Consider the following 21,979-nt stretch of genomic DNA (forward strand, 5'->3'; position numbering starts at 1 on the left):
AAATGACTGTATTTATGCCAAATAGTCATGATAACAATGGAATAAAGTTCATTTATTTCTGCAACAAATTATATTTAGGCTGCACCTTTGGCCTACTGGCTTGAACTCCGCTCCATAACTCATTTTCTATCATCATCAGACTGCCCAAGCAGGTTTCAAACAGCCACCATTTGCTGGATTTTGTTGTTGTTGTTTAAATCTTCTACAACAGGTGTTTCCTTCTCCCTCACAACTGTCAGTCATGTAAAAGCAAGGATTTAAAATTACATTCGTTATACTCACTGCTGGAACGGTGAGAGTTTTAATATGCAACGAGCTACGTGGCTAGAGAAACAAGCTGTATCCTATTAGAAAGCAGGGATTCCAGACTTTCCAGTGATATGTACAGTACTGGTATCTAGCTGTGAAGTTTTGCAATATGTCCCATCTTCGAAGTGTAATGCCCGGATATTTGGGAAAGTTATGTTTTTTTTAAATATGTATTCTAATATTGCTGTCACACTTTGGTCTCTACATGGTACCAATGGCAGCTTGGCCTTATAGATGGCAGGCAACAACAAAAATATTGCCAGTACTAATAAAATAAAAGTCTTTTTTTAAAAAAACTAAGTAAGGTATACAACTAGTTCATAGTCTGGAGGTGCTAAAAAAAAAAAAAAAAAACACCTCATTGGCTCTCATTTAGTATGGTCTGCATAAACTCACTGGTGGATTTGTCACTTGTAAATAACATGGTCAGCCCAAAATCCTGCCAATAAAACCTTCATACTACCAGACAGTCTATATTTATCTGTGGATGAGTCCATTAAAGTCCTTTCTTGGTTTGTTATTCTTCTGAATCATCTGTAGGTTAAAGCAACAAAAGGAAGAGAGAAAAAAAAGAAAAAGAAAAAGAAAAAAACCACCACCACTACCTATCATATGTCCTTCAACAGGACATTTAGACTGTTTATAAAATTTGGAGAGTAGAAATACATGCTTACTTTAACAAGATTTGGCAAAGCCACACTGCTTTTTATCATCATTTCCAAATTGAAAGTAAGACAGCAAGGACGTCAAGAGACAAATACAGAAAGTGATGTTGTGTCACATTTTTATAAAAGGCTCGAACACATCAATAGAATCTTTCTGATGACACTCATATAAACTCATATTAGACTCAGGCTGCATAAAGAAGATTAAAACAGAGGGGAAGCATCACATGTGATGTTCAGGGTCATGCTACCAAGGGTTATTTTGGGATGTAGTGTAGGAGCACAGCAGGGGGTAAAGACTGATTAGATTACTTCAGACCGGATTTAAAATAGCACGGGCCCTAGCACTCCCCGAGATCCTTGTACAGAGGGCCCCTTTTGCAAGTGGATTGGACTCGTCCTGCATAAAAAAAGGGGGAAAGTGGGGAGGGAGGATCTGCCACTTCTGTAGTGTTGTCCCCATCTTGAGAAGAGCATCCCCATCTTGAGAGGAGCATGAGCAGGAATCCATTCTTGGGGCGGGGTGGAGGCACAATGCATGGACATCACCTCACAAGCCCACTTTTGTGCAAGAGGTAACACAGGCATCAGGCAGTCTGACATTTAGCATGGAGTCTCTTCATGCTGGTCATCTGTATGGTCGGTTGTCCTCCTTCTGTATCTCCCTGAGATCCACACTGATCCCCAATGGCTGAACCCAATGCTTCTTTTAAAAGGGGTGGAGGATGACAGAAAACTATGCTAAGGGAAAACACTCTCCATCCTCAAGCAGGGTTTTCCTTGTTCCTTCCCCCCGCACACATACTATTCTTAAGTGTGTTGACCAGAAATTGGAGCACACAAAATGCTTACAGAAAGATGGCATACACGTATTCCACAGATGGTCTTAAATAAGCATGCCATGAACGCAACCATGTTTCCTCTCTCAAAGCAAGACTAAAGCCCGCCAGCACCAAGCCACAATTAGCTGCCTACATGCATCACACAACATACAAGTTTTAGAAGATTATACTCTAATTTTTTTCCACCTTATTTTTGTCACCCTTTGATGATAAAGCTAGATTACAGCTGGAGGACATTCAGCTTTGTTGGACTACAGTGTAGCGTATCAGGGATTCAGACAGAATCAATACTGAAAACATTCTGGTTTTGTGTATCTAACAAAAGTCTCTGTTTGCCCACATGGGTATCAAGCCTTTGCAAATAATGGCTGAGAGAACAATGCTACCTGTTCATGGAGGAATATTATGGTTTTAAATTTCTGAGCAACGTGCTTTGTAATGCACTCCACCCTCCTTCAAGAACTATCTTCAAATGACCTGTTTAGTGCCAGGTGGTCAATGGAAACCACTGAGTGTTGTCTATAAAAGGGGTTCTGCATTAGAAGAGATTCTAAGGCAGAGGCAGACAATTTCCCCCAAAAATACCTTAGCGAGCCATAATAAAATTGTTGTGATTATTCAGACACTCAATTTAATCGGTGTCTTCTATCACCGGTTCCACTGTAAAAATCAATGTTGGGGTTTTCCGTTAAACCTCTTCCAGCCTTTGCATCAGAACCCCAAGTCCCTGATAAAACCCATACAGGGGAATCCTTGGGGTCCATGGTGAGTTTTGACATACAAGGACTTCATTTTAATTTTTGTGCTAACACAATTTGAAAAACATTTCCTGAAACACCTTTCCAGAGACTTAATGTGAAAAAATAAATTAAAAAAAAAAAAAAAATCTTGAAAAATTGTGAGTCAGACTATTAAAACAGAAATTTTAATAAATATATTTGTCACTATTTAAAATGTTTGCTATTTGCTTTCTTTTTCTGCAAACTAAATAAAAATCAGTTTCACTTCAGTTTACATTCAACTCCCCCTTCAGGTTCTCAGTGCCATAAGATTGGAGTCACAAATCCTGCAATGGGAGATTGTTTGTTTAAAGTCATCCATTTCCATGCAACTTCTTTAAAAAAAAAATAAATTACAGAAACACTTCAACTGGTCTTAAATTTTTAAAAAATTAAATAAAATTTAAATTTTGGACCCAATTTGATTTGGCAGCATTTCTTCATTCATTTCAAGGTCTTAAAATATTTTTTTCTTCCATTTTATGATGCAATTTTTGCACTCAATTCCAAATTCCTCCCTTCTCCTCCACCACCTGCAGGACCTAAGTTCTGAATGTCCCTACAGTAGTCAAACACTGCAGCACTACTAAAACACAGCTGCATTACATCCCTCTTTCTCCTGATCCTGAACTGGTATTAGTTAGTGTGGAGGCATGACCAGAGAAGAAGATTTTCCATGCACTGGTCATCTCCTCCACTCAAGTGGCCCCACTGAAATCAATTGGACTACTCACACGCATACTTATTTAACTGTTTATTTGCGTGACTGGGGCCTAATCAGAATTCTGGGAAGGTTTCCCAACATGCCAACAGCCATCTAAAAATATTGACCATGGACTGCTAGATTTAGGAAATTTGCATTGGTGTTATATTGATGTGGCTCGGCTGCAAATACCTAATGTATACACACTGCATCCCTACAAAATGGGGATTGAAACCAGTGCAATTTACCACAGTAATTTACCAAAGCAAATCACTCAGTTGCAAGCCCAATCTTACAAATCTTCAGTGTGGGTGTACTGCCCCAGTATATTAGTGTCAAGTAATAAATAATAATAAATAATAATAATTAGTACAGATAGGGCCTGAAGGTTGTAGCATAATGCAATAATTTCACCCACAAAGTTCCCATTGGCTTCAGTGAAAGTTACACAGGAAAAGACAACCGTACGATTAGGAAACAACATAATAATTTACTCAGCCAACTGCATGTGCTAGAAACAAAACCAACCCAACAGTTTGCAATCAATTCTCTTTTAAAGTGCTATTAAACATTTCTGCTTTCTAACACATCACTACTATCTTTGTGGAGCCCTGTTTTTGGTGACTAGTATGGTTCTTAAAACATTCTGGAGAAATATATCCACAGTGAATCAAATTGCTAGGGCTAGTCAAATATTGAGGGTGATTAAAAAGAAAATGAACATTTTTCCAACAAATAATAATCACTGGGTTCAAGAATGCTCCAACCTTTATTATTCACTATTTATTAGCATTCAGGCAGATGGGTTTCACACAATTGTTTGGAGGCTAGTTATTCTTCATGTGAATACCCATATTCACATGCAAACAAGCATATCTGTGCAAAAACAAGAGGGATCACTATTCATTATTCTCTTGTTCAAAAAGTTTCAGTCACCTGACCAATACCATGCTACTCAGGAGAGCTATCACTTATCACAAAGAAGAGCAAATTGTTAGCAAACAACCCATAGGCTGATGTTTTGTTGCATAAAACTATTCAACAAATACTGTATCCATTTGTAGCCATCAAAATTTAGTTCCTGAACTCAAGAGGAAGAAGAGGGGCTGGACAGACTACACTGATCTGATAGATTATTTGCAAAGAATAATTTGACCAGCTATTTATTTTTTAAATATAGTTCTCGGCACTTCAGATGTCGCAGGATAGATAAATGATATCCCTGCCTTGAAGAGCTTACAGTCTAGCACAACAACAGAAAATGACAACACAGAAAGGTGTTATGGAAGAGACTGAACGGAGACCAAATGATCACTTGTAAAATTGGCAGATTTTTTTTTTAAATACATTCACCCCCGGTGTAATTCCTTTGAACTTTAATGGAGTTACTCCCAGAACAAGTCTGACCCACTGCTATACTGTACATGAATGAAGTTATGTAAACTACATGATGCTATATAATCATCACAACAGAACCAAAGTAAAGTTAGCTGCCTTTTATAGTTTGCTCTTATAACCATAGTGTATGGTAAAACAGAGGGAGGGGTTTGTTACTCACAAACCAGTCTTGTTTAATGAAGTTTCACTTCTGAGGTAGCACCAGACACCAGGCCACTCACCAAGCCTTCTTGACCACCTCAAGTGAGTTCTTTTGGGACATATTTTTCCATTAACCTAAATCCCATGGCTTGTACATAAATCCCTTTCAATTTGAGGCAATGGAAAAATGACTTAGCTAGGAGCCAAAGGGCTTGATTTTGCCCCCACTGGAACCAATGGGAGTTGTGCTATTGACTTCAATGAGAATAGTTCATGGCCAAATTCTCTTCTTGTTTACACCGGTTTAAATCTGGTGTTTACACCACTGACTCTTGTTTAGGTCAAGAGTAGACTGCCATGCTGTTCTAATCCTTTAGGCTCATACAAAAATGGGTCATAATTAAACCGGAATACTAAGACAATCAAGTCAAAAATGTTTTAACACCATTTCTATGTGGTTTTACTCTGAAAAGTGACTCTCCCCCCTCCCCTAGGGAAAGGCACATGTGGAGTTATCTAATATTTATTTCTTTTTGGTTTCCATTTCAAATGTACTTAAAATGATATTTCTCTTTTTCCTCTTCCTCTTCCCTCTCCACACCCCCCACCTCCCACCCCCCAGCTGCCTGCCATGCAATTGTAACCTGGGATCTAAAAATCAAGCTGGATTCTTTCCTTCTCACACTCACACTCAGTAAAAAGAGACCCTGGAATCCAAATTTTGGCCTCAGTTCTACCTGTGCAACCCCACAGTCGTCAACTATGCCCTTAATTATGCCTGTGGGTTTGTACAGGTGTAACTGACACACCCTGTAATTGAAATTTAACAAACAATTCAGCTAACTGACAAAGGAGGAACAGAATCCAATTCACTCTCTTTAGCATTATTGCCTCTTGAGCGCTGCTAATAGGAGCAAGCAGCAGTAAAACCTCAGGGCCAGATTTTACAAGGTATTTAGGCATCTGAAGATGGAGATAGGAACCTAGTGGGATTTTCAAAAACACCTTGGTCTCTCCTGTTCTCTGCCTGTGGTATAGTTTCATTTCCTGAGGACTGAAATGTTTTGGTCTAAACAAATGTCTTTTGGCTCAAAAAAGGGGTTTCTGGGTGAAATGTAATGGTCTGTGACATACAAGAGGTCAGACTAGATTTGATGGTCCTTTCAGGCCTTGAACTCCGTGAAACCTTTAAACATCTGACTCTAAGTTACCCAAGTAAGCAAATGCTGAATGACAGAGAGCAGACGTGTCATGTAATAAGGTTTCATTTTTACAGTGCTGTTCTTCAGATAGAACTGTACTTTAACATGACTGCAGGAAGTTATGATGACAAACCTTTGCCCCTCGTTTTCAGCATCAATTTTGTATTCCTTTTGGTTCTTCTCCCCCCACACTCTCATCTCTCTCTTAAAAAAAGCCAGTCTGCACACTTATCCCTATGATTACAAATTTTGGCCCTGATCCTGCAAACACCAATGCTTAATTTTACCCATATTGATAATCATATCGAGTAGTCAGGTGAGTAAAATTAAAGATGTGTGTTTGCAGGATTGGGACCATACATGCGAGATGAATTTCCCAGAAGAGAAGCATCTTATTTATCTTAAAACTACTTACTGCCACTAATTAAAAAAGAAGAAAAAAATCCTTAAAACAGGCAGAAAAGCAAGCCTGAGAAAACACGGATCACCAAAGAGATGCTAGTTGATCTTGGGGTTCTGTTTCACTGAATCACCACCTAAACTGCAACCAAAGGCTGCTTTTATAGGCTCAGTAACATGTGCTTTGCAACTGAATAAAGAGCTGTAAAAATCAAATAAAAGATTTCTGCTGTCGCCACAAACTACATGACCACATCTCAAGCAGTGTATGAATAGAAGGCAGCCGCTTCCTCCTTCCATATCTAACTGGAGCCATGGCACTGACTGCAGATGCACATATTGTTATCTGTTACTAGGGATAAATTGATCACAGTAATCCAAAGTAAAGGGAAGGCTACTCAATAACCAAATATAATATATCAAGTTACCCTGAGTGATGCAAATTACTATAGTACACGTGTTACTGAAGAGACATCCATTACAGAGAAATTATCAGATTATAAAACACAAGGGTTTGGGAGCAGGAAGGCAGCATCAATATAGGCCAGTAAATTGCAACAGGTATATGCTATTCAATCCCCTGGTTTTGATAACTGGACCCATGCATATTGAGCACTTTCATGATGGCAGACATGTCATAACTGGCTTGTGGGGCAGCACATATTTTAGACTAAGTTATATCATGCACCTTCTGTATATGTAATTATACATTCTACTACGTCATGACAATGAGTGAGCAAATAAGCATAATTACCAGCATCACCTTCCTCCCCTCCCCCCCACATGGAATTCCAAAGGAAATTCCCCTTGTGAGTGCTTTGCATTGGAATTCTTAAAATCTCTATATTCATATTACCAAATGAATAGACAAGCAGAGCACCACAAAAGTGAACCAAGAAAATATCTGCTTTGAAGAACTTCATTCAAAAAAGAAGTGCACTGTCCTCCTTTCACAGATTGGACAAAGCAGCTGTTTTTGCACTGAGATTTTGCATATGAGCAAGTTTTCACAGTTTTTTGATGCAAAAAGCTATCTTTGCTCAAAATAACAAATCTGATTTTGCTAAGAAATGGGTCCAAGTATACCTCAAAACTGGTCCATTTTCAATGGAAAATAGCCAGATTTTGCTTTAAAAAACCCTGTATATACATTAATTTCTTTTCAGTGAAAAATTGGCATATTTTCCAGTTTCCAATGAAATGTGAAAAATGTCTTTTTTACAAGTATTCTACCCTCCTCTACTTGAAGGTGTGTTCAGGCCCTGATCTGATCTAGGCCCTGGAATGTAGTAATCAAAGACTTTAGGGGCCCAACCCTCATTCATGTGAGTAATCCCATTGACTACAATGGGATTACTCATGTGAGATAAGTAAGGGAGGCAAGATGAAGCCTCGGTCCCTCAATTTCCTTGGGGATGCCCCCAGATCTCCCACCACTCCAAAGAAAATGCACCATGGAAAAGGCTGTATTATCTCTTCCTGGGAATCTCTACAGAGCTGGGAGGGAGAAGGGAGAATGTGTGCCCAACTCCATCCTCACTCAATCTGGCTAGTCTCCACTCCCTCTCCTGGAGGGGGGATTTAGAGTTGGGGGAACCGTGTCACAGAGCAAACAGTAGGGCAAAGGTTTGTGTGTGTGTGTCGGTTCCCCTGTATATTTGGAGACAACAATGGAGGAAAGGGGCAGGACTGAGTTATTTAAATTAATACAGCACCCAAAAGCATCATATACATCATTTAGAGAAAGGTCTCTACCCTGGAGAGTTTACGAACTACAATGGAAGATCTCTCCATGATTTTTAAAAAGCCTGCGCTAAAGCTCAGCCTAGAGCAGTTACAACAAATCAAATGAGAATCAGGATACATCTGTTTAACTTACGCATTTAAGCTAAAATTTTACGTGATTTAGGGTATGTGCTACAGCAGCACAGTTACAGCCGTAAATGTCATTAATCCAACTCTCAGAGGCAGTAGCTAGGTCTATGGAAGAATTCCATGTAACGCTGGCCTAGCTGCATTTACAGTGAGGATTAGGTCCACCTAACTACGTCACCCACGGTGTGAAATTTTTCACAGCCCTAAGTAACATAGCTAGATCAATCTAATTTTTAGATGGAGACCAGGCCTAATTTAACTCCCACTGACTCAATCTTTTCTTCCTATTACTAACATTCGCATTGGTGAATAAGCTATCCATTCTCCATTTGTGTCTGGAAACAGTTCCTGTAATCACACCCTGATGGAGGCCTTGGCACTACCGTAATCCAAACAAAAAAATGGTAACGAACTACTTGACTTGTTCACAAGACCCAATCTCATGCAGCCTATGGGCTAGATCCTTCTCCCAATGAGATCAATAACATAACTCCAGAAAGACAGGATGAAAAACTTTAAGGGCCTACCCCCACTAGCCTCATTCATACATACAGTCCTTGCTCCTGTAAGTAAGCACTCCTGTTAAAGCTAATAGGTCTGTTTGCAAGAATTAGAAATTGCGGAATTGAGTCTAAAATCATGTGTATTTACTAAGAAATATGTTCCTAAAGCAAAGCAGAGACAAATTTCAGTCAGTATCGTCCTAGTACAGTTTATCAGTCCAATTAGAATACCAATGCAAGAAAAAGCAAAATGCCTGGAATTGTCACTTGTGGAAAAAAATAAATCAGCTGGGGTTCATCTATAAAACAAGGACAATTTAATGATGAGTAGTTGAAAAAGCGGCCACACACGCACACACTCCTTCACATACACAGAAGCAGTTCATCAAAAGTGAATCACTGAGAGAGAAAGATGAATTTGAAACCTTTATCCCCTGTCCTTTATAAAAGCTGCCACTCAGTAAACGGAGATTGCTCTAATTACTGTGACAATTCTGCACCCCGTTCAAACAACTTTTGTGTTCTGGACAGGTTTCTCTGCGAGTTTGAAATTCTTGGCCTGAGAACCACTCTTGTCTAAAAGAGGTTTCTCGTTCCAAGCACAGAATGCAACACTAACAAGTTGTTCCTCTTTTCAGCTCATTTCATTCTCCTCTTTTCCAATCGCCTGATTCAGAGCTTAATGGAAACTTGTCGAGTCTTTTCTTCCCACAAACCCTGTAGAGCCCCAAGGCAATCTGTGCACAGGGTAACCACAGGAATCTCATGTTGTCAATTAAAATTGGATAGACACCTGATAACAAAGTATACGTACTAGACTATATATCACATACACATACACAGACATGCACATGTAACCAGGCAGACAATCACATTACGAATACATTAACAAAGCTCTAGATATTCCAAATTCCATTTTCACTCATCCAATTCCACTTTTGGTCTGATTTTCATAGACATTCACATTTTTTAAAAATGAGTTGAAGTTAAACACAAAGTACAGTTAACCACCACAAGTGAGCAACAATTGATGGCAAGGCAAAATATACTATATAAAAAAGTGAATAAATAAATTAGGCATCCCATCTTTGATGACCTATGGATTAGGAAGATATTCTGTCCTTATCCAGATAAACATCCCTTATGGGGCAATGTATTTTTCTTTATACACCTTTTTTTTTTTTTTTTGCTACTACAAAAGTTATGTGCTTGACTAACTCCCATAAAGAACATGACTTCTCAATCTAACAGCCCTTTGTTTCTTGTATAAATACAAAGATCTCTTCATTCTATTCTGTTTTGGGGGGAAATACAGGGCGGGATGGGGGGGGGGGGGAAGAGTAAATTAAAGTGCTCAGTTTAAAACAAAAAACACACACAATAACTTGGCATCCAGACATGGAAGAATAATTCACACCTCCTCTATACAAAGAAACATATGGAGAAAATAAATTTCTTCTCTACTTCTTAAGGTAAACAAAAAGGTTGCCCGACTGGCTGCCATCTTATTCTTCTGATATGTTCGTTCAAGGTTACATCTTCTCATGGGATTCTTTATACCACTAAATATTTAAACATACAAACAACCCACAACCTTTCAGATGCCGTTTGCTGAGACTTAGAGTTGACCAATGCAGCTATCTATACATAATGCTCCATATAAACCCTGCCTATAGCTGTAATGTGACACTGGTTTAACTACATCAATTTTAAATTCATCTAATTTAACCAAAACAAGCCTGTAATGTAGATGCTCTTAAACCTGTTTAACCCTTGCTTATATAGATAAATTACCAACCCAAACTAAACCAATTTAAGCAAGGGTTAAACTAATTCAAGAACAACTTCATTAGGGATTTTCACCAGTTTAACTTTACAGGATTTTAAAACTGATTTAGTTATTTGTCTCTAGTATAGACATGGCCGTAGCCTTGAACAATTGATCTGATACAAATCGGGCATCTGTTGATTCCCAAGCGTGCTGGGATATGCTGAAGGATTGGGCTCTTTCTTTTGTGCCTGATAAGCATCTCTTAAAATGTGCAGGTGTTTTGCTTCTAAAATTCAATCAGACATGCCAAAATGTTGTACTCTGCCGGATTTTCAATTTGGTATTTTTTTTTGAGGAATCCTCTCCTTTCGGTAGTTCAACTGCAACACCTCAGTGGAATTAAAAGGCAGACCAGGATTTTGTTTTTTATAGCACCTTTCATACCGTAAGCTCTCTAGAGAGCTTAACAAAGCGGTAAGTTAGACACTGGTAATGCAGAGACGGTGTAGTCAAACATGGCAGCTATTACGCATTCAGCAGTACTTCCCACAGAGCCTTGGGCATTAAAATCTGTTTTACTGAACAGAGGAAACTGTTAGCCAGGACACAGAGATTATCTCTTAACCCATTTCAAAAAAAAAATTGCCATGGGATCTTTAACATCCACATGGATAGGCATCTAAGAATTTGATTTAAAATGTCTGACCATATGCCCGAAAGAATTCAGCACCCTAAGCATCTGACAACAAAGAGAAACTATCCACAGATCTTATTTTGTCCTTGCCCTTCCTTCAGCAAGAAGCAAAAACATTTTAACAACGCAAATATATTTCCCCTCACCAAGCCCTACTTGTCTCATATAATTTCCATCATTTACTGTCATTAATTTTTTTTTTGTTCAAACTGAAACCAGCAGCTTGTGAGTCAGAGAACAATCATTAACTTTTACAACTTCCATACAAATCCACTTCCTCACACTAGAAAGGCAGCATTGACAGGCAAGGAGGCCTCAAAGAAGTCCTTGCAGTTACTGGGAGCCTGCCATGGGCTGGGGACCATGGTTTGGATGTACCATTACTGCAGAATCAGGCCCCAAATAGTCTTTTTATTTATTTATAAAATATCTGTAAGAATCTAAACCATTAAAATCAGTGATTGGACACTATAGGGTCATTCATTTGAAAAAACAAAACAAAACCCTCTTTTACTGCTTTTTACAAAACTTTGAAGTCAGGTCAGGACACATTGGGCATAATCCAAAGCCTGCTGAAGTCAATGGGAGACTTTCCATGGATCTCAATGGTCTCTAGATCAGGTGGAGGGAAGACAGTCTTCCATTAGTAACAGTAAAAAGGATACATTTTCTGTATCAGAAAGCAATATTAACCATTGAAGCTGTTAAAAATGAACTGTACTGGACGGATTATGGGTTTCATGCTACATTGCTCCTGAAGTCAGGATGTCCCACTGAAGTTGATGGGACTTCAGGGTGGATAAGAAATGCAGAACTGAGCTTCGCTGCGTTCCCAGCACACTCCCAACTCGAATGCAAGGACACTCTCTACCACAACATTTCTCATTAAAAAGTTGCTGCAGCAACACTCCCCTCATTATTAATTCATTGAGGAACAACTATAACGCAACTCACAATGAATTATTTGGAATTAATCTGGTGGTCATGTGTGTTTCCATAGGAATCCCATTGTCGTTCAGGATTAACAAAACACCTCAAGTGTTTAGTTTCAGGAAACTTTAAATTGATTAGAACAAAATTACTAATGTTTTTAGTGCAACGTAATTGGCACAGCAAGCAAAAACCCAGCTATCCTCTCAGTCAATATTTACAGCATTACTCTTTCCCATTCATTCTGCAGTTTCTTCGAGAATCTCTCTGTACCCTACATCTGCAATTCATTGACTTTACAATTTACCACATGTTGAGATGGAGAGGTCTCAGCTCCATTTGAATCACTGCACAAATATGCAAGTGATTTATCGTTTTAAAACTGAAGACTGCAAAAGAACGACTCCACTTTTCCTGAACATTACTCCTTCTGGCAGCCCATGAACAATTACAGTTCGTACTAATTAAGCTCTGTAAATGTGCTGTGCCCTGCTAATGCCTACCAGGCCTCACATTTATTTTCATGAAGCCAAACTTTAGCTAGCAACTTAACTCATTCAGTACTGGCCCAACCAGTTGCCTGTGTATGACCCCAAGAAAAATAAGGGTCAAGGCTTTAGCCTACCTAAAACAAAAGAATAGAACGGACTGAATTGCCAACATGGAATTAGATGAGGAGGGAGGGGATGAAGTATCCTGGGAAATGGAAGAACATCACTGTTGATAACCTGTTAAAAAGGTTCTACCACACCATCTTGGTAATGTGGTGTTAAGGGATTCATATTTATCCTCAGAGGCTAATAAATTACAGCATTCCATTGACTAGGAAAATGCATAAAGTCTTCAACTAAACTGCCTGTGCATTTATTTGTGGAAAGTACAACAGCCCCATTTTTTAAAAAATTTTTGGGTAAGAGTCAGGATTTACATGATTTGTAGAAGAAACCCATATGGAAGAACAAGACTAAATTTCTTTGTCTTTTTCTCCCCAACTCTCCCAGCTTGTCCCCTAGTATCTGTGATCTGGTGTGATAGAATTCTACAGGGATACTGAAATAAAGAAATTGCTAGAGAAATTAAAGCTAGATTAATACCTAGGAATAGCTTATTAATCATGTTGTCTGGTTTAAAACAAACATACACAACATACAGGCAAGAGAGAAATACTTACATTTTAGCTATCCATTCTAGAAAAGCATGTTTAATCAAGAGTGAGCTGTGAACAACAAGCTCTACTGAGAGAAGCAATGTTTTTTTTTTTACACTAAGTCGTTTTTGACACTAAGTCAATCCCTAGCTCCCTAACTTCCCCTTCAGTGATTCATCCAAATATGTTTTTTCAGGTCTGTAATATTTCTCGTTGCGCTTTAGCATTCTTTCTTAGTTGTCCAATTACCCACCCCTGGCCTCTGGATTCTCTACACTTCCTCTGATACTGTTTTCTTCACCCAAACACTACCTAGAGCCCCCCAATACTTTCCTCCTGGCAAACTCAGACTTTCCTTCTTGAATCACATAAAATCAACTATTGTTCCTAGTCAGAAGATGTTAACTGCTGTATTCTGTGTGTGTTTTCATATAATGTAGCTTTTTACTGAAGTCCTATCTAAACATCTTTAAAAAAAAAAATCAGGCTAATAATACGTATTTCCAAGATGCATTTAACTTGTGCATTAATCCTGGCATGTGATTTTTCTTTTTCCAGCTCAGTGGTACATCAATAAATTAAAGGGCAGTTCCAGGTATCAGGTTTCTTTAAGTATTCTGGGAAATATTTTGTTGGGTTGGTATCTAGATACACTACACAATACTGTCAGCGTGTTCATAAAGGATGCAAGCTGTAGTAACTTTTTTTTTTTTTTTTTAATTTGGCTGTCCGTATTGTGTAGAGTTGCAAGCGAATTTTTCTGCACTACAAGTGTTAATTATAAACTTAACTATATCCTACGTAAAAAGCAAAAACACAAACCTGCAGTTAGGAGGAGGAACGCAATATTCTTAGCTTTTTGAGGTTTTCATGATTTCCACCCCCACCCCCAATCTCTCATTGCTTATAATTAGTGAAAGAAATTTGACCCACTGCCAGTGTCTGTGGACCTTGGATATTATAAGGCCAGCGTGGCGTCAAATATCTTAACATTCATAAGTGTTATAGGCTGTAAATAAACCCTGTGGATTTATGACCCTGTGCTGCTTGCCAGCAAATGACTGTGGCACATTTCTTTCAGCAGACCTGTCGAGGTGCAAGTTTGCCTTTGGTTGTAAAATTAACCATTTCCTTCACAAATGTGCCCAATTATGAAATCAAGTTTAAGGCTTACTTGCATTTTTACAGTAATTTAGTATCTAAAGAAACACACACAACTCTAAACTTCTCCCTAACTCTACAAACAACGTGAAACAAAAAGTTCCCACAAGTTATAGTGTAGGAGTAAAAATATCCTATTTCACCTACAAATCATAAAAATAAATTTTACACACACACACACACACACACACAGAGTATATTTACAAACACTTGTTTTGAAGTTGGTAGGTGCGGGGGGGGGGGGGGGGGGGCCCCGCGATGGAAGAAGCATATTATTTCTTCCTGCTTCTGTGTCTGCCCAAGAATCTCCTCCCTTCCCCCAATATAATGTCATCTACTTCCTGTGTAGGAGAGCATTTGCTAAATCCAGGTTGTCTCATGCTTAACTGCCAATAATCCAACTTCCACATAACTCCCAGACAGCTGGGAAAAGGTCCTCAGAGTTTTAGTCATGGCACAGAAACTCACGTCCACCCAAAAAATCTGCAGCTGTCCTTGCTCTACAAGGCATTTTTAATCTGATTTTGAGACCCAGTCGTGAAAGTCTGGACAAATGTAAAAAGCTTTTTCCTGAACTCTCATTGAAAGTTGTACACTAAAGTTGCACCATATTTTTAACTGACTAAGCTACATATATCTGTGTACTTCAAGAACACAAAAAGCAAAACAAAAAACAAAGAGAAAAGAATAGGAAAAATATCCAAACATCAGTCAATTTATGAATGCATTCAAAACCTGGAAAGGCATCTACAGTAATTTTTCAAGAACAGATCAGCCACTGGTGCACCTATTAAAATGTTCAAATTTCCAAAGCAAATATTATTTTTAAATGAAGTGCAATACTGCAATTATCCTGTACACTCAAGTAACAGTACTGCATTATATTGTTTTGCAAGCTCCTAGAAACATGAAACTTTGCTAACTATTTTTCATAGCCCCTTCAGAGAGAAGCTGGCTGAAACAACCATTGCTGCATTTTCTCTAAAATGAAATCATATTGGGACATTCATATTCTTTATGGAAAAGAAATTAACAGAATCCAGACTGTTTACCATTGTATACTACCAATACTGATTCACTCTGCTGCACGATTAGCAATCTACCTGCTTATGCATTCAGAAGTTTCATAATGTGTGTTCCAATGGATTTATACCACAGGACCATCAGTTCTTATCTAATAGCATGTTTCTAGACAATTTCAGAAACTTTATTAAAAACATGTCCATAAAAAAGAATAAAGTGAATAATGCACGTCATTGACTGCTAAGTATCATAAAGCATTAAAGTGCTGACATACTAAGTTGTATCTACATTATTAAACTAGTTGGTGGATGTTAATACCATAATCCATACTGCAGACATTAAACCTCAACCATTAAGATTAGTACAGAATTAATACTGTCATATCAAAGCTGAAATCTTAACATGCTAGCCATAAATATTTCTGAAGATGAAAAACAATTAGCATAAATACCAAAAGAAGGGCAAGAACACCTGTTCTTTTTCTGTACAGATAAGCATTTTATTGTTCTCTATTTAAAATGTAATGACCTGTGTAATTACAGTAATATTACATTGTATTGCAGGGGGCTAGGAATGTCACACTTTGAGAAGTGTTGTCAAAACAATGCAAGAAGGGGAAAAAAGGACCACCATTAACTCTTCACACTTCTGTGTCTACCTCTTTTGTATTAGAAAGGATTATGTTGTTTGATTCAGTAGATAAAGGAAAACATCCATTTTTCAAGTCTTTTTTTTTTTTTTTTTTTAAGTTTCCTTTACTGAACATAAAACCTTAGCGAATGGACTGCTCTCATATTTTGCTATTCCAAACATTCAAAATTCAGAAATGAATACAAGATGCTGCCTTATGTGCAATCTAGTAACAAATCTCTCACTTAGAAAGCAAACAATTTAGGGCAAAGGAAGATGCAACAACACTACTAAAAATATGATAAACCTGATGGCAGACATCCTTAAAATATTTCTGTTTGCTGGTTGAAACCATTATCTAACACTCTAAATGCAGGATTAAAACTAAATACAACTTCTCTGTTTTTAAACTTTGAAGTGAAAACAATTTCCTTTATTATTCCTAGTAGGCAGCTACCACAGTCCATCTTCAAGTATATGTAAGACAGAGATTCTCAGATGCATTACTTCATTTCTATTTGACTAGATCTCTCCTTAATGCGTATCTGTATTCTTAAAAGCCACCCATATTACTCTATCAAAGGCAAAATTAACATTATACAGAAAAATCTTTGTCCTTTTCAAATAAAAATATTACTATCAAGCTTTATGGAGTCTTCAACAATTAAAGCATTATTCCTGAGATAATGTATTATTCATTATAAGCAGATTTAATGATACTTCATAATTCTTTACGTTCTTAAAACAGAAAAGCAGAAATCAGGGTTCTCAGGAGTGTGCTCTTGAACAACAGACAGTTGCAAGCACATTTACAATTAACAACAAGTCTGCTAAACCAAAATTAACAAACAAACCCCAACAGCAACAAAAAAGAATTATGCCACACAACTACATCACCTTTTTACCTAACAAACATAAACAATATGGTGTTAGAAGTCTACATAATGTGTATTTTCTTTATATAGTAATTAACAACGATGCAGAAATTTCTATACATTTCAAACTTGCATTTAAAAAAAAAAATCCGGTTTGGGATTCAAAGCTGTCTTAGCAGATGTCAAGAATACACCTAGAACATACAGTATGTCAGGCAACATCTATCCTGCTTAATCTTTAAATTATTCTGCTTTCAAATCTAAATGAATAACTTTAATTTTTTCCAGCCCATAATTAAGTGGTAAGCAAACACAAACGCATATAGAATGCGAAAGAAGGAAGGTTAAGATATGAAAAGGATTGTGGTTCCTGATGTGCAAATAAAAAAATTGCCTATTGAGAGTGGAAATATCCCTTTTAGAATCCATCTGATAATACACTTCAAGGCCACCTGCTATGTCAACAATAAAATAACATGTAATCTTTTATACAATACCTTTAATTCATACAGATAGAACATTCTTATAGAGGCCTTTTTTAAATGTAGGGAGAAGGGGAGGAATATTTCCATTAAAGAGAACTACTAAATGATCCATATTTGTAGGTTCTAACGGAAAAAAGAAGGTGGCAAATAATGCAATAAGGAATTATGTATGTTGTAACAAAAATACTTTCAAAAAATCAGAAGACAAAAACCAGATTTAATACCTTAATTAAGCTAACTATTCTTGGAATACTGAAATGCATTTTAAGTTGCAAAAAAATGCAATATAAAAGTTCACAATTTGGAACAAAATAATTTTGGGGAAATGCTCTGAGATCTCGAACCTGATATTTACAGAATTTGAAATAAAACAAAAACATGCACACACAAAATACATACGCAACCATATTTGAAGCAAAATATAATAATGCATTCAACCCATGCTTTCTCCTTCCCAATCATTACAATTACAAACTGAAGTCACCCTCTTCCACTGTCTTAGAAATCATGCTGCTTGAAAAGCAGTCTCACAAGATAATAACCGTAATAAAATAACTAAAACATTACCAAATTCTTAAATATATCAAAACTTGAAAAATATTTTTTTTGTATTTCTGTCCCTCTATATTTACTATACTAATCTGGGTTGCCACTGCCACTTTACTGAGTGCAAACAAGTCTGACCTGATGTTTAATATTTTAACGCTTTAAAACACTTGTAGATCTGATAAACTGGAATCGTCCAAGACTTAAGCCATTAGCACAGATGCAACATCTACTGAACAGTAGATCTATTATTTCAAATTGCTATCTCATGTTACAAAAAATGTGTAAACACATACATGGTGATGGTGAAGGACCCTTCAGATTTAAAAGCACCTAAAGAATGCAAAATGACAACGCTGGAAGTGTAAACAAACACTTCTCAACATTTTGTACTCCCCATGGGTTTACCATTCATAATTAAAAAACCCTCTTTTAAAAAAATAAATCTTGATATGGGTTATGTCGGGGCATACAGCAGTTAGTGATACTAGAAGACATCAAAGGAGAAACAGCAACAAGAAACGACCTACCCCCATCACACCCCAAAGTTTAATAGAACCCCACTATCTGAGCTACAGTTACTTACCCTGACTCCTTCTCCATACACACACCCACTCTTTTCCCCAGAAAATCAGACACACACACACACACATAAGAAAAGATCTACTTTCAGCAAGATTATTATTTTAAAAATACCCTTCCAAGTGGGGAGTTGTTTAATGTATTCATTTCAGTTTATTGGATCAGTCCTAGTCTGTGCTCTGTTCTAACCTCTTTCAGACCCAGCTTAGCAACATACAAATAAAGAAAGAACTCCTTCAGGTCTTTTCTCCCCTTGCAAAATAAGAGCGGTGTGTTTACGACGGGTAAGGAAGGGCTTTTTTCTGTGAGCACTAAAGACATGGATTCATCTCCCCGATCAAGGTTTTTTCATGTTTAAAATAATCAAGCATGTTCGTTTGCAATTAGATATTAATAATCACCGCCCCCCCCCCCAAAAAAAAAGTGTAAAAGAACTTCTGATACCAAACTTGCCATAAACACACACAGAAAGAGAGAGAGAAATTGCTGAATCAAAATGAAAAGGCCAGACAACTTGCAATGGAATTTTTTTTTTTGTAAAGTTTCTAGTCTTTACAAAATAGGGTAAGAGAGAAACTATGTCACTTGGTGGCTGCTAATACAGTAATCAGTATCCCAGAGAGTTTATGCAGCAAGGAAAGGGTTAAGGGGGAGGAAAAGAAGGGAGGGGGAAAGGAGACCAAGACACCACTGAAGAGGGCAGAAGAAAAACAGCCCATTCAGCGTGGAAAACAAATAGTTTTGTAGAAATCAGATCTGAGGTGCAGCTGATGAGAAAAGAAACTAAAACACAGCCTGGGATATTCTTTATTATTATTGTTTCTGAAGCAGAAGAAGGGACATTCCAGAGGTGAAAAGACCTCCACGCAAAACTGAAAGTAAAAAAAAACAAAAAAAAAAAGCAGGCGAGAAAGAAACATGGCGAAGTGTCAACAAATCCCCGTCCTGCTAAAGCCATCGAAGTCGGGAAAGTTTCTGGCAGGGCCAGGGCTGCGGGCCATGCAGGAGGCTTGGGGATGGGGCCGGGGGGGGAGAGGAAGGGAACGCACAACCCGAGCACGGGGAGCGATGCACAGAGAGGCGCCACTTACTGTTCTTGCCGTGGGAGACAGCGATCCATTGGGGAGGTACGGGCTGGTCAGGTCGGGGATCATGATAAAGGGATAACCCGGGTAGGGTGGGCCCTTAAACAACCCTCCATCTTGCCTTTTCGCAGCTAACATGGCGGGGCAGAAAGAGAGAGAGAGGGGGTGAGAAAGGGGGGATTAAAAAACAAAACTTTGTTTAGAAAGTGTCTTCCCACCCCCCCCCGCTCCTCCACCTCCACCCAGGAAAACTTGTGCGGCCGTCACCGTGGCGCCTAGCCCGGCCGGCAGGTCGCCCCGCAGGGCTGTGTGTGTGTGGGGGGGGGATGTGTGTGTATGTGGGGGGGGGGGGTGGTACTCACCTTCTTCTAAACTTTCCCTCGATTTCTCTCTGAAAGTTTCGGAGCGAGGCGGAGGCCGCCTCTCCGCCTGGGAGCCCGGCGAGGGGGGGGGCAGAAGGGACAGATTTGGGGGGGGGGGGACGCGGGACAAAAAGGGGGGATGGGAGGGAAAGGAGGGGAAAAAAAAAGAGAGAGAGAGAAACATAGTTACAAGTTTGTGCCATGGAGGAAACTTACAGCCAGACGCGCTGGCTACATTGCACCCCCCCCCCGCAGGGGTTCCCCAGGATTAGCCCCGCAGTGCATTGCAAAGCAGGACGACACCCCCCGGCCCCCCAAAGCCGCGGGCAGGGCAGGGGATGGGGGGGGGTCCCCCCCTCTCCGTACCTCCGAGTCCGAGGAGCTGTTCTGGTTGGTTTCGGACTCATTGACCAGGGAGGACTTGACATCGGCTAAATCCCGCTCGGCCGAGGAGTTGTCGGAGATCTTCTCCTCCTGCTCCCCTTCGTCTTTGAAGGAGATCAGCTCGTCGTTGGCCCCCAGGTCGTCCCCTCCACCGCCGTTCAGCTGCGGCATTTTCCTGCCTCCCGGCCGGGCGCACCCCACCAGCGGCAATTTTGCAAAAAGGGGAGGGGGGGGGAGGAAGGGGAAGGGGGAAAAAGTTTGCACCGAGGGGGGAAAAAAAAAAAGTCCAAGGTGGCAGGTTTTTTTTCTCCCTCTCTCCTCTTCTTCTCTCTTTCCTCCTGGGGAGGGGAAAAAGAAGGAGGAGGAGGGGAGGGAAATGTCTTTCCTTTTCTCTTTGCACCAGTGACTTTGGGTTTCTTCTTCTCCTTCTTCTGGATGGTTTTTTTTTTCCTCCCCCCCTCTCTCTCTCTCTCTCTCCTCTCTTTCTTCCAGGGAGCTGCTCACCGTGCAAGAGGCGCACAGACACGCACCCAATGTGAGACTAATAATAATTAAAAATAGAGAGGGGGGGAGGGGAGGGGAAACTGGGTTTAAAAAAAAAAAAAAAAAAAATACCAAACAAACCCACCAAGAAGTCAGCTGTAAAGGGGGGGAGCCGCCGCAGATCTAGGGAGCCCGTGCCGCTCGGGTTTGAGTGAGTTGAAGTTAGACTGAGAGCTTTTCAGTTCAAAGGCGGCGCTGATTGACAGCTCGAAAAAGGGGGATCGAAATCCGGAGGAACGGAGAAGTCTGGGATCCGGGATTATTGACAGGGAGAGAGAAACACACTAGGCACTTAATGAGATGCAGGAGGGGGCGGGGGCTCCCCGGTGACGTGTGCATAAATAAACAGGTTTGGGGAATGAGCGAGGGGGAGAGAGAGAAGGAAGAAAGAGGAGGAGGAGGGTGGGGGAAGTGGAGAAACTAACAATGATCCTTTTTGGCAAGAGCCAGAGAGAGAGAGAGAGAGAGTGAGTGTTAGGAAAAAAAGGGAATGGATTTAAGGGAGACAATGGAGGGGGAGGAGGGAATCCATCAGTTGTAAGGGAATGACCCAAAGAAAAATAAAACACATGCAGGGGGAAGAGAAGGCAAAAAGAGAAAACTGCCCTGTAGTTCAGAAGTAAATGTGCACAAGAAGAAAAAAAATATATGTAGGAGTTAGGAAGGGAGGAAGATGCCTGTCCCTGTGTCTGCAAAGCACTAACTTTTATAGAGCAGAGATTATTAAATATATATGTATGCATGAGAAAAGTCCAATTTCTCAAAGATTTTCTGTGTCATGGTTTATTATTACTCTGTGTGGTTAGGTTTTTGGTTTGTTTTTTGGTTTTGTTCTTTTTAAACCGTTAAGATTTTTTTAAATGTTTTATTGCCAATCATTGTAAGTGAGAAACTAAAATAATAATGTAATAAAACCTTTTTTCTTGCCCAGCACTTTCTTCTTGC

General features: G+C 39.2%; 1 protein-coding gene across 15 annotated transcripts in view; it reads right to left on the minus strand.

Annotated features, from left to right (window-relative positions):
- TCF7L2 (transcription factor 7 like 2) overlaps positions 1–21,291 on the minus strand; it is a 195,037-nt gene extending 173,746 nt beyond the window's left edge. For all 15 annotated transcript variants that reach the window (XM_067537151.1, XM_067537152.1, XM_067537145.1 and 12 more), the window contains exons 1-3: positions 20,474–21,291; positions 20,108–20,174; positions 19,752–19,876 (exon numbers count right to left, since the gene is read on the minus strand). In XM_067537151.1, coding sequence (XP_067393252.1) covers positions 19,752–19,876; positions 20,108–20,174; positions 20,474–20,662 — 381 coding nt within the window. In that variant the 5' untranslated portion in view covers positions 20,663–21,291. The remainder of the gene's footprint in view (positions 1–19,751; positions 19,877–20,107; positions 20,175–20,473) is intronic.
- Between the last annotated feature and the right edge of the window lie 688 nt (positions 21,292–21,979).

The sequence above is a fragment of the Emydura macquarii genome, unplaced genomic scaffold (assembly GCF_026122565.2).
Source record: "Emydura macquarii macquarii isolate MOO-44397 ecotype Brisbane River unplaced genomic scaffold, CSIRO-AGI_Emac_v2 contig_3692, whole genome shotgun sequence".
Taxonomy (NCBI): Eukaryota; Metazoa; Chordata; order Testudines; family Chelidae; genus Emydura; species Emydura macquarii.